This window comes from Podarcis filfolensis (genome assembly GCF_964270895.1).
Source record: "Podarcis filfolensis genome assembly, chromosome: 16".
Classification (NCBI taxonomy): Eukaryota; Metazoa; Chordata; class Lepidosauria; order Squamata; family Lacertidae; genus Podarcis; species Podarcis filfolensis.
This window is the reverse complement of record NC_139620.1, coordinates 991964-1004192: the sequence shown is the minus strand read 5'-3', so window position 1 is coordinate 1004192 and position 12229 is coordinate 991964. Positions and strand designations below refer to the sequence as shown.

At 53.0% G+C, this 12229-nt stretch overlaps 3 protein-coding genes across 9 annotated transcripts in view; 1 reads left to right on the top strand and 2 right to left on the bottom strand.

Annotated features, from left to right (window-relative positions):
* METTL25B (methyltransferase like 25B) overlaps nt 1–10582 on the top strand; it is a 464705-nt gene extending 454123 nt beyond the window's left edge. For 2 of the 6 annotated variants that reach the window (XM_083591213.1, XM_083591211.1), the window contains 8 exons: nt 4073–4180; nt 4507–4634; nt 4906–5122; nt 6128–6190; nt 6289–6435; nt 7752–8407; nt 9448–9632; nt 9895–10582. In XM_083591213.1, coding sequence (XP_083447339.1) covers nt 4073–4180; nt 4507–4634; nt 4906–5122; nt 6128–6190; nt 6289–6435; nt 7752–8407; nt 9448–9632; nt 9895–10013 — 1623 coding nt within the window. In that variant the 3' untranslated portion in view covers nt 10014–10582. Of the gene's footprint in view, nt 1–2888; nt 2930–2968; nt 3203–3241; nt 3263–4072; nt 4181–4506; nt 4635–4905; nt 5123–6127; nt 6191–6288; nt 6436–7751; nt 8408–9447; nt 9633–9894 lie in introns of those variants that run through there. The other 4 variants (XM_083591215.1, XM_083591216.1, XM_083591214.1 and 1 more) reach the window with 4 other exon arrangements.
* Nucleotides 1–12229, bottom strand: part of LOC310751719 (uncharacterized protein) — a 950206-nt gene that overhangs the window by 369758 nt on the left and 568219 nt on the right. The gene's annotated exons all lie outside the window — the stretch shown is intronic.
* The window catches only part of MRPL24 (mitochondrial ribosomal protein L24), a 64534-nt gene continuing 63139 nt past the window's right edge, over nt 10835–12229 (bottom strand). For both annotated transcript variants that reach the window (XM_083591584.1, XM_083591585.1), the window contains exons 5-6: nt 11594–11724; nt 10835–11346 (exon numbers count right to left, since the gene is read on the bottom strand). In XM_083591584.1, the coding sequence (XP_083447710.1) occupies nt 11210–11346; nt 11594–11724 (268 nt within the window). In that variant the 3' untranslated portion in view covers nt 10835–11209. The remainder of the gene's footprint in view (nt 11347–11593; nt 11725–12229) is intronic.

Below are 12229 nucleotides of genomic sequence, written 5' to 3'. Positions count from 1 at the left end.
GACCCTCCGTGCCCTCACCACAGCAAAGAGACTGCTCCTGATGAACTGGGAAAATAAAAATGAGGCTCCCTTCTATGATTGGACTGAAGACTTGTACGAACTCACAACATATGAACAACTTGCATATAAACACAGATTTGCCATGGACAAATTCAGTGATATTTGGAATCCATTCTTACAAATACTGTAATAGATTATAAGTTCTGGTGAAGTACAATAACTTTGCAAAATATGCAGTTTTGGGTTCCCCATCCCCTTTGTTTTCCCTTCCAAATGGCTTGTTTCTCGTTTTCTCTCTTATTTTCGCCTCACCATGTTTAGTGCACATATAATTATATACTTTTTGAGTTTTAAATCAAGATTTCTTAAAACAAAACGAGCAGCTACTGGTGAAAGCAGGGGCCAGTGAGGCCAGAGACCAGGGCAGCGGGAGGTGTAGTTCAGCAACCTCTGGAGTACAGTGGTACCTCGGGTTAAGTACTTAATTTGTTCCGGAGGTCCGTACTTAACTTGAAACTGTTCTTAACCTGAAGCACCACTTTAGCTAATGGGGCCTCCCGCTGCCACCTCACTACCACAGCACAATTTCTGTTCTCATCCTGAAGCAAAGTTCTTAACCTGAAGCATTATTTCTGGGTTAGCAGCGTCTGTAACCTGAAGCGTATGTAACATGAAGTGTATGTAACCCGAGGTGCTCGTGTAATCTCACTGTATACAAGTTGTACAAGTGACAATAAAGTATTTCATTCATTCATTCGTTGAATATGAGAACATATAATCAACTACAAGCAATCAAATAGTTTTCCCCTAACATCCCCCCCCAAAAAATACAGCCCCAACTACATCCAGGTAATTACATTAGTAATATAATCAAACCAAAAATTATTTCTAGTTGCTGGTTTAAAAAACATCATTCCACATGTTCCCATGTGTGTTAGGTGGTTTAAATGCTTGTTCTTGATGATGAATTAATATGTTTAATTTCAAAATGAAAAGATCTAAGGATGTTAATGTTCAAGTTAAATTTTATAAGAACCATGATTTGGAAAACCGTTAAAAGGATATACTTTGAAATTCAACCAAGGGGAAGTGAGGAAGTCACTTAACAATGTGAATAAGTGCAATTTTTAATAAGGTTATGATTTATGTTTGTTTGTTTTATGTGTTTGTTTATAATTTTGTGAAAATCAAAAAAAAAATGGGGGGGGGGGAAATAAGTGCCTGTTCTTTCTTTGATGTATATGTAATAAAGGAAAACCACGTTACGTAAAAGTTCTGTAGTTTCTCACGTTTTCTTTCCTTATTATTACTATTATTATTATTTGCAACTCGGGAGGTTCCCTGGTGCCGAGCCAAACCAACGGAAGCGATGTTTTTACACCAGCCGTAATAATAATAATAATAATAATAATAATAATATAATAATAATAATTTATTATTTATACCCTGCCCATCTGGCAGAGTTTCCCCAGCCACTCTGGGCTCCCAATCAGTGTTAAAAACAGTACAGCGTTACATATTAAAAACTTCCCTGGACAGGGCTGCCTTAAGATGTCTTCTGAATGTCAGGTAATTATTTATCTCTTTTACATCTGCTGGGAGGGCGTTCCACAGGGCGGGCGCCACTACCGAGAAGGCCCTCTGTCTGGTTCCCTGTAGCCTCACTTCTCGCAATGAGGGAACTGCCAGAAGGCCCTCGGTGCTGGATCTCAGTGTCTGGGCTGAACGATGGGGGTGGAGACGCTCCTTCAGGTCTACTGGACCGAGGCCGTTTAGGGCTTGAAAGGTCAGCACCAACACTTTGAATCGTGCTTGGAAACGTAATGGGAGCCAATGCAGATCTCTCAGAACTGGTGGCTATGTGGTCTTGGTGGGCTCTCCCAGTCACTAGTTTAGCTGCTGCATTCTGGATTAATTGCAGTTTCCGGGTCACCTTCAAAGGTAGCCCCACGTAGAGCGCATTGCAGTAGTCTAAGCAGGAGATAACCAGAGCATGCACCACTTTGGCCAGACAGTCCGCAGGCAGGGAGGGTCTCAGCCTGCGTACCAGATGGAGCTGGTAAACAGCTGCCCTGGACACAGAATTAGCCTGTGCCTCCATGGACAGCTGTGAGTCCAAAATGACTCCCAGGCTGCGCACCTGGTCCTTCAAGGGCACAGTTACCCCATACAGGACCAGGGAGTCCTCCACAACTGCCCGCCTCCTGTCCCCCCAAAACAGTACTTCTGTCTTGTCAGGATTCAGCCTCAATCTGTTAGCCGCCATCCATCCTCCAATCGCCTCCAGGCACTCACACAGGACCTTCACTGCCTTCACTGGTTCTGATTTAAAAGAGAGGTAGAGCTGGGTATCATCCGCATACTGATGAACACCCAGCCCAAACCTCCTGATGATCTCTCCCAGCGGCTGCATGTAAATGTTGAAAAGCATGGGGGAGAGGACAGAACCCTGAGGCACCCCACAAGTGAGAGCCCAGGGGTCTGAACACTCATCCCCCCCCCCACTTTCTGGACACGGCCCAGGAGGAAGGAGCGGAACCACGAAGTCGGAGGCGAAGCGCTCCAGCCAAAGACTTGGGGGCCATGGACTGACTGGAGTCAGTCAGTCAGTTCTTGATGGGGGGCGGGGGGGGGTATTTTCTGAGGCGCCCCCGAGTCGGAACGAGGCTCGGCCGGGGGAAAGTGAGCCGGGCGGAGGAGCAACTTACTTCCGAAGTCCCGCCTGGGATGGAGAGGCCTGTCTTCTTCGGGAGAGAAGGCGCAGAGAGAGAGAGAGAGAGAGAGAGAAGAGGGGCCCCCGGGCGCTCCGCTCCAGCCACAGGCGACGACGAAATGGCGCCCTCAGGCCCAGGGGGGCTGGGTCTTATACGCAGGAAGCTCTTCCGGGTCAGGACGCAACGACTTCCGGCGCGAGGGAAAGGCCGCCACGGTACCGGCTTCTCTCCTTGCCCCGGCGGGCTTTCGAGCGGGGGGGAGCGCGGCCCGCCAGGCTCACCACTCGGGGTCGGGGGAGGCGGGTCCCGCCCCCTGGAAAGGCCCTCCGTCCCTCCCCCCCTCCCGTCGCTCTGGGGGGACGCAGGACCATAGACGTGGCAAGGGATAGAGCGGCCTCCTCGCCTCCCACAAAATCTCTTACTCTCTGGGTGCCCCGCCTGGAGGGAAGAAGGCCTTCCTCGGATCTCTTTTTAAGGCTGCTTTGAATGTGCCGTTTCTGTTGGAATGACCTGTGTGTTTTTAACAGAACATGCATTGATGGATGATGGTGATAATAATGATTAATAATAATTAATAATAATAATAATTTATTATTCCTACCCCACCCACCTGGCCAGGTTTCCCCAGCCACTCTGGGCAACAGAACATTGAAAACAGAATAAAACTTCAAACATTGAAAACTTCACTAAACAGGGCTGCCTTCAGATGTCTTCTAGAAGTCAGATACAGTGGTACCTCGGGTTACGTTTGCTTCAGGTTACCTTCTTTCAGGTTATGTCCCAGAAGTACCGGAAATGGTTACTTCCGGGTGTCGCTGCTCACGCATGCGCAGAAGCACAAAATGACATCACGCGCATGCGCAGAAGCGGCGAATCGCAACCTGCACATGCACAGACGCGCCGCTGCGGGTTGCGCTCTTTTCATCTTGCGAACGGGCCTCCGGAATGGATCCCATTCGCAACCAGAAGTACCACTATAGTTGTTTATTCTCTTGACATCTGATGGGAGATAGATAGGGACATATATAATACGTGTACACTACAGGTAAAGGGACCCCTGACCATTAGGTCCAGTCATGGCCGACTCTGGGGTTGCGGCGCTCATCTCGCTTTACTGGCCGAGGGAGCCGGCGTACAGCTTCCAGGTCATGTGGCCAGCAGGACTAAACCGCTTCTCTTCCCCATATGTTTTCAGCTGCTCTTATGTTATCTCTAAGCTGCCCTGAGTCAGGGGAAGAGGCAGAGTACACATTAATTATTATTACTATTACTATTTCCTGCTTTCCACCACTGCAGGGCACAACATCAATTAAACCACAGTGAAATAACTTTCCCCTCTTTCGCCTTTCCTTCTGCAGAGTCTCCTTGCGATGGTCGGCTTCTCCCTGGAAGCCCAGAAGCGCTTAGCGGCCGACATCACCCGCGTCCTCTCCCTCTACGGCTTCATTGCGGATGCCTACATCATTGTGAGTCAGCCCTCATCTCCACCGCTGTGGGGCAGAAAGGGATCTGGGGAAGGGTGGCACCCTGGCCTCTCCTCACCGGGATCCACATGATGAGCAGGGTGGGGGTCCTGGGCTTTTCCCTGAAGACTCTGGGAGGGGTTGGGATGCTCTCTGTTCCCGCACAACTCTTTGCAAGGCTGCAGGCACACCATACATTTAAAGAACACTGGGAACTATAGTTTTCCCACATTGAACTACAGTTCCCAGCACTCTTAACAAACTGCGGGCAAGAAGCACGCAACTGTAACCCTGTTCCACCCCACCCCACCCTCTTTCTTCCCTGCTAGGAGTTTTTCACAGACAATCTGTGGGGCAGCCTCCCGCCGTCCTGGCAGGCCGCCCTGGCTGACCTCCAGCCCCCACAGCTGGCCGCCCTCCTGCTGGAAAATAGACATGCCAGAGAGGAAGAAGCCAGGTAGGGCCGAGGGTGTTGTGGGTCTCCTTGGGCAGCCTCAAGGGTGCTTCCTCGGAAATGGGTGCATTTGAACCCGCCTTGTATGAACGGAGGGCCAAAGGGATGCAGGGCTCCCATCGAAGCACTTTTCTCACGGTTTGAAAACACAGAAGCCATGTTGTGAATTTAATTTTCTGTCCCTCCCCTGCCATTAAAGACGAATGAGAACGTGGGTGGTTTTGAGACTCCACGTTACCTGCCACCGCTTGTCTCCCTCCCTCGCCCCCCTCAGGTACAGCTCGGTCTGGCCACTCTCCCTGCTGGCCTTCAAAGCCTCTGCCGACACCTTGGCGTTCCCCAGGAGGCCCAGCGGCTGGGCTGGCAAGTCCAAGGAAGCCGGGAGGCCGGAAGAGTTCCGGGACAACCAGTGCCAGAGCTCCAGGCTCCCGCCGCTTTTCCGGAAACACGTCAAGCCCAAGAAGCAGCACGAGATCCGGCGGCTGGGGCAGGTATGGCTGAGCTGGGGAGGGAGGGCGGCTCGAGTCAGCGAGCCCAGCTGCATGTCACCAAGGAGGCAAGAACTGCTACCCCCACTGCCAGGCCCAGCCCTGTTCTCACTTGTTCCTTTTACATCATGCCCAGGGTGGCAAACGCACCACTACCAGAAAGCATTCTCAAAACAGGGCATTTGTTTTCTACCAAACAGGGATTTGGGGGTCACCAGGAACACACGTCAGATGCCAAGCCTGGGTACAGACAAAGGCCTTTTAAAAAAAATTTAATCATTTTGTCAATACAAACAACAACTGCAAAAGACACATACAATACCATAATAACAATAATAACACAATTTGACAATTCAGATTTGAATACACTGATATACCTATGAATACACCTTTTTAACAATATTTTCCCATCTCTCTTTCCTGCCCCCACCTCCCACCGTTATCCGCCTTATCGCTTAAATATTCTTTCCAGATTTCTTCATATTTATCCATTCTTAATTTGCGTCGACATGCAATTCGTTCGTATGTGGCTAATCTGTCCATATTATCAATCCATGTTGAACTCACTCCTGAAAGCCAATTACGAGGGAGGCAGGCGCAACTCCCGAAGGAGGGTCTTCCACAAACAGGAAGCCACCACTGACAAGACCCTGCTATGAGTCAGTGCCAACCAGGCCCAGAATAAGACCTCCACAGCCTGTCATAGGGTCAAGCAAGGCATCTGCTTCGGGGAGGGGAGGGCTGTTGCCAGAGCTGCTGTTGGTCACTGCAGGAACTACTGCTGTGCTTCTGATGCCCCCGTGGCCCTGCCCACCAGCGTTTCCTTCGCATAATCCCTTCCACCTCTTCCTCCAGCCACACCTGGTTTCCTCTCCTGCTGCTGCTGCCCATCCTCCTCCTCTCCCTCTCCTGGGAAGCGGCCGTTGCCCCTTGCTGAAGCCACCAGAGGGTCCCTCCACCTGGGGGGCAGCTCCACAGGGGCCTCCCTGACTCCCGTTTCCCCCGCAGATGGTGAAACGGCTGAGTGAGCTCACGGGGTGCCGCCAGGTGGTTGACGTGGGCGCTGGCCAGGTAAGCAGGGATGGAGGAGGCCTCTGGGGTTCCTCTTCCTTTTCGGAGTCTCGCAAAGCCTGCTTTATTTACAGTGTCTTCTCCCCCCTTTCCCCCAGGGCCACCTCTCTCGCTTCCTGGCCTTCGGCCTGGGCCTCTCCGTCACCGCCATCGAGGGAGACCCCTGGCTGGTCGCCCAGGCTGCCAAGTTCGACCAGGAGCTGGTGCAGGCGCTGAGGAAAGAGGGGGCCAAGCGAGGAGGGCAGGTGAGGAGGCGGAACGTCAGGGGTGGGGAGGGGGTGTGGTGTGTTGCAGAGGGTCCTGGCTTCCTGAGGAGGGGGCGGGGGCGGGGGCCAGTCCCTCTGGTCCAAGCCATGGCAGGCAGCTTCCTCAGCCACTTGGTGGATTCCCACATGGCAGGGTGTTGACTAGATGACTCTCAGGGGTCCCTTCCAGCTTCTGTGAGCCACACGCCCTCCACTTAATGCCCTCTCCTTTTCCTTCAACCTCCATGGCTCCCCCGGCCAGAATCCCAGGAGCTGAGCCTTCTGTGCCTCTCCCTTGAACGCAAACTCAGCTGCGGTTCCTGCACTGAAGGGGGTTGGACTAGATGGCCCTTAGGGTCCCTTCCAACTAAAGATATCTGGGGGAAGTCCTATAGCTGACATCAGAAGCAAGGAGGAGTATTTTCAGGAGAACAAGGAAGAGAGTACAGGCTGTTCCTCACATGTGGGCCTAGGACCCACGTACCTACGGGACTGCCTCTCCTGGCATGCCCTGCAGAGGACCTTAAGGTCCACAAATGACAACACTTTGGAGGTCCCAAGTCGTAAGGTGGTTAGATTGGTCGCAACTAGGGCCAGGGCTTTTTCAGTACTGGCCCCAACTTGGTGGAACGCTCTGTCCCAAGAGACTAGGGCCCTGCGGGATTTGACATCTTTCCTCAGGGCCTGCAAGACAGAGCTGTTCCACCTGGCCTTTGGTTTGGACTCAGTCTGACCCTTATGTCTTCCTTCCCCTTATGGTTTTGATTTATGGGCTACTACTAAAATGAGGCCGCTTTTTAAATTGCATTTTAACCTGTATTTTAAATTGTGTTGTTCCCCCCGCCCCCCATTATGTTTCCATTGTAATTTTACTGGTTATAGCCACCCTGAGCCCGGCTTTGGCCAGGGAGGGCGGGGTATAAATAAAATTTATTATTATCATTTATTATTATTATTATGTCCACCAGAGGGACCTTGAGGAGCTGGCCAAGGAGCCAATCCCAGCCCTGTGTGGAGTTGCTGCCAACGGGGATGGAGCCTGTGGTCTCCCGCATGCAAAGCAGACTCCGTCCCACTGAGCCACAGCCCTTCTTTTCAAATTAAAGTAGGACGCTAGTCCTCATGGTTTATGAAAAAATGGTTGAAATAGGAACACACCTTGTTCAGAGCCATATACCTTTGTTCTGGGAGCTCAGCAGGTTAGGGGGAGGCTGGCCCAAACCCATCCTAGTCCCCAGGCAGGGGTCCTGGCCTCACCCAGCCCCTCCCTGGTTCTCTTGCCGGGTGACACCTTCTCCCTCTTCTCCTCCCCGCAGGTCCCCAATGGCATCTCTCTCAAGGGGCCGCGGCACGTGGCCGGCTGGGTGGATCCTGGGGCGCCGTGGACTGAGTTCCGGCAACTGCTGCAGCACCCGGAAGTGGAGGAGCGTGGCCCTGCGGTGGACGGAGGCAGCTTTGGGGTGGCAAGAGTGGATCCTGCGGGAAAGGACCTCCCAGGCTCCCCGGAACGTGGGGCTGGCAGCGCACCCGCCTGCCACACCCCCAGGGGGCGCCAGCTGCTCCTGACGGGACTCCACGCCTGCGGTGACCTGAGCGTGGCCCTCCTGCGCCACTTCGCCCACTGCCCCCACGTGGTGGGCATCACCTCCGTGGCCTGCTGCTACATGAAACTCACCACGGCAGAGGCCCCCATCCCGCCAGGGCCTGGGCCCCCGCCCTGCCCCGCAGAGCCCGGCTACCCCCTGAGCGCCTGGGTCTCCGCCCTGCCCGGCCACCGGCTCTCCTACAAGGCCCGCGAGGGGGCCTGCCACGCCCTCGAGGACTACGCCCAGCGGCTCAAGGGCCAGAGCGCCGCCCTCAGGACCCACTGCTTCCGCGCGGCGCTGGAGACGGTGATCCGGGCTGCTGACCCGGCCAAGAAGCGCCTGGGGGTGCAGACCATCGCCAAGGCCCACCAGCTCACCTTTGGCGAGTGAGTGAGCCCAGGGGGCGGCGAGTGCCAGGCCAGGCAGCTCCACTGGAGGGGGTTGGGATAGTTGGCCTTTGGGGGTCCCACACAACTCTGGTTCCATGAGTCAGTTAAAGCTGTGGCTCCAAATGTCCCCGAGGATTTTGGAGGTGGGGGTGGAGGACAGCCCTGTGTGGATATGGGGTGGGGGCACAGCAAAGGTCGGCCCCAGAAACCAAGGCGCTGCCAATAAGCAGCCATGAACCTTATTAGCTGTGATTCCTGCAATGCTGGGGTTGGGCTGGATGACCTTTGGGAGGCCCCTTAAATAATATGATGTAATAATAATTTATTATTTCTACCCCGCCCATCTGGCTGGGTTTCCCCAGCCACTTTGGGCAGCTTCCAAGATTTGGGGGGAAATGTGCAATTAATTGTCACTGTTTTGTACAGTGGTACCTCGGGTTAAGTACTTAATTCGTTCCGGAGGTCCATTCTTAACCTGAAACTGTTCTTAACCTGAAGCACCACTTTAGCGAATGGGGCCTCCTGCTGCCGTTGCGCGATTTCTGTTCTCACCCTGAAGCAAAGTTCTGAACCCGAGGTACTATTTATGGGTTAGCGGAGTCTTTAACCTGAAGCGTATGTAACCCGAGGTACCACTATATTTGTTTTTTATCCTATACAGTGGTACCTCAGGTTACATACGCTTCAGGTTACATACACTTCAGGTTACAGACTCCGCTAACCCAGAAATAGTTCCTCTTTGCTTCAGGATGAGAACAGAAATTGTGCTCCGGCGGCACGGCGGCAGCAGGAGGCCCCATTAGCTAAAGTGGTGCTTCAGGTTAAGAACAGTTTCAGGTTAAGAACAGACCTCCAGAAAAAATTAAGTTCTTAACCCGAGGTACCACTTTACAAAGTTTGCAGTTTTACAGTTCTAATGGGTGTGGAAACCAAAAGGAACCCCCAGAACGGGGCAGAGGTGGGTGGGATTTCCCTGAGACCTTTTGCGCTTCAGCCCAAGCGCAGGGGCTCAGCACGGCTCTCTGTCTCTCCTCCAGGTACGCCCACTTGGGTCTGGAGAGGGTGGGGCTAGACCCTCACACGAGGCTGGAGCCTGGCCCCTTGCAGGAGCTGCTAGCCCAGGAAGGGAAAGTGGTGGCCTTCTTCAGCCTGGCCCTCCTGCTGGCCCCCCTGGTGGAGACCCTGCTGCTTCTGGACAGGATGATCTTCCTGCAGGAGGAAGGTAAGCGAGGGGGGGGTTCCCCAGCCACCATTCCTGCGCTGAAGGGGGGTGGGCCAGATGGCCTTTGGAGGTCCCTTCCAACACTGCAATTCCACGAACCAGCACCAGAGGTGGACATCAACCCCGCAGGCCCAGTGGGAACTTCCCTGCCCTACTGAGGAGGGAAGTGCCTTGCTCCAAGCAGCCTTCCCCACACCTGCCGCCCCCCAAATGTTGCCCCAAGCACAGCCAGGACCCTCACCGGGCTCTCCTCCCCAAACAGGGTTTCACTGCCAGCTGCTCCCGCTCTTTGACCCCACCTTCTCCCCCCGCAACCTGGTGCTGGTGGCGGCCAAGACCCCTCTGGGCTCTGCTCTCTCGGACGTGGCAGCGGAAGACTGAAGGGGACCGCTTGGGGATGTCTGGACCCACACACCCTGCCCCACACCGCAGGAAGCCAGCGAACAGGAATACCCAGGATGGAAAAAGCAGGGCGTGGGCACTCTGGACACCCAGATTCGGCCCCAAACGAGGCTCCTGCTCCCGTCATCCCTGGCCAGGTATGGGTCAGAGGGTGGAAGAGATCTGGAGAGGTTTTCCCCTTTCTATCTGTGCCATGGAGGCAAACAGGCTCCCAGAAGAGGCATGGAGATGTGAACCGCCTAACACCTTCCTCCTTGGCCCCCTCCTCAGTAAGGAAATGCAGAGGGCAAAAGACCCTCACCCACCACCAAGTCCAGCTGAGGAACGGCCTCTCCCAGGACTTTAAGAGCGGCAGAAAGCAGCTGGGAAGGGAGGACTTCAGGAAATTCCAGTTACTCACAAATTTCATAAGTGGCTTGGCTGCTCATTTCCATCGTTTTCTGTGTTTTTTTCATGCACTGTGGCCTTTTATGCATTGTAACTTTGCCGCTGTTTTTAGTAATGTGTGGAATGTTTTTTAATTTATTAACATCACTGTTGAGAGCAGATTTCTGCTTATCTGATATTTTCAGAATGAGTTTCACCGTGTACTATTGTGTCGCTGTTCTATTATTACCGTGTACGGTGGACGCTCGGGTTGCAAACGTGATCCGTGTGGGATGCATGTTCGCAACCCGCAGCGGCGCATCTGCACACTCGCGGGTTGCAATTTGGCACTTGTGACCGCCGAGACCCGGAAGTAACCCATTCTGGTACTTCCGGCGGTCCGTAACCCAAAAAAACACAACCTGAAACATCTGTAACCCGAGGTATGACTGTACTATTTTATTCTTGACTATTACCTTCGTTTGATACAAGTTGCTTATCCCAAAGTCCTATCTTTTATTGTGACCTTTTCCGCCTTGGATCAGATTGTTCCATAGACGTGTGACCTTTGTTTCTATGGCTTATAAACTGCCTCATGGGGGGTAGCGATACAGATAGATGGTATAGTCGGACTTGCCAGAGGAGAACGGCCACCTCCACAGACACAAAGACACACTCAGATTCCAGTTTAGGGGGTCCTTTATCAGGAGGCAACAGCCCCCATCTCAGCCTCCTCCTCGATCTCCCCCCAAAGCTGAGAGTCTTTTGGGGTCCAGGCAGCGGGGCACAGATCCGCGGGACGAAAGGCCTCAATACCAGTAGGACTTTCTGTAGCGGCGTGTCTCCACGATGCCCATGAGCTCCATGATCTCCTCCTGGAATGTCTTCAAGGAAGGGACGTAGGTCTTCTCCAGGGCGTCCTCCACCGACGTGTCCTTGGGGCAGTCTTCAGCAGCAAGGCAGGGGGGAAAGGAGGAGAAGAGAAAACGGGGCACAGGAAATGAGGGTGTGGGCTTTTTTTAATGCTATGGTGCAGGTTCTGTAAACCCGGAACCAAGTTTCTAGTCCACATGACAAAGGACAGCTCAGAACCAAGGCAGGGTCTGCCTGAGGCAACAGGCGGTCAGGATTCCCTTTCCCCCACGGAAATCCGCTCTACGCCAACTCCACTCCCAAATTTAAGAGCCACTCACCTGTCCATTGTTCTGGGATGATGCCATCGTCTCTCTGCTCCAAGGGCTTCGGGATGATCCTGCCGGTCCGCAGGGAGACGCGGACCCTCTCTCCTTCCTCCGTGTAGCGCCATTCCACCTTGGTGGGCAGCCTGGGGGGGCAAGGGGCAGATGAGAAGGGAGAGGGGGGTCCAGGGAGAGTCCAGCGGGGATGGGGAAGTGGGGTTTGGGGGGGCGTGTTTGAAAGCAAGCTCAAGCTGAATTTCAGCATCTGCTAAAAACATTCTTGCTTAAGCCACCCAGACGTTTAGGAAGTTGGTGTGGATTTAAATTTTCTGCATGCTGTAATTTTTTACAGTTGAGTGGCGTATAGTTTTTGCGAAATATAAATAACTAAACTCAGTCTGTGGATCACTCATCAAACTGTTAAACAACAATAATAAAAATATCAGTGCTACTTTCTGGGGGTACTCATGGGTACGCAGTGCCAGCACCCTTTTTCTAGAAGAAAAGCACTCATGATAATAATAATAATTTTATTATTAATACTCTGCCCACCTGGCCGGGTTGCATTTGATGCCTCACTTAAAAACACCAGAGTCTGCAGTCTTTGATTATATGGCCCACGGGGAAAATAAGTCCCCAGGTGTTTGTTGT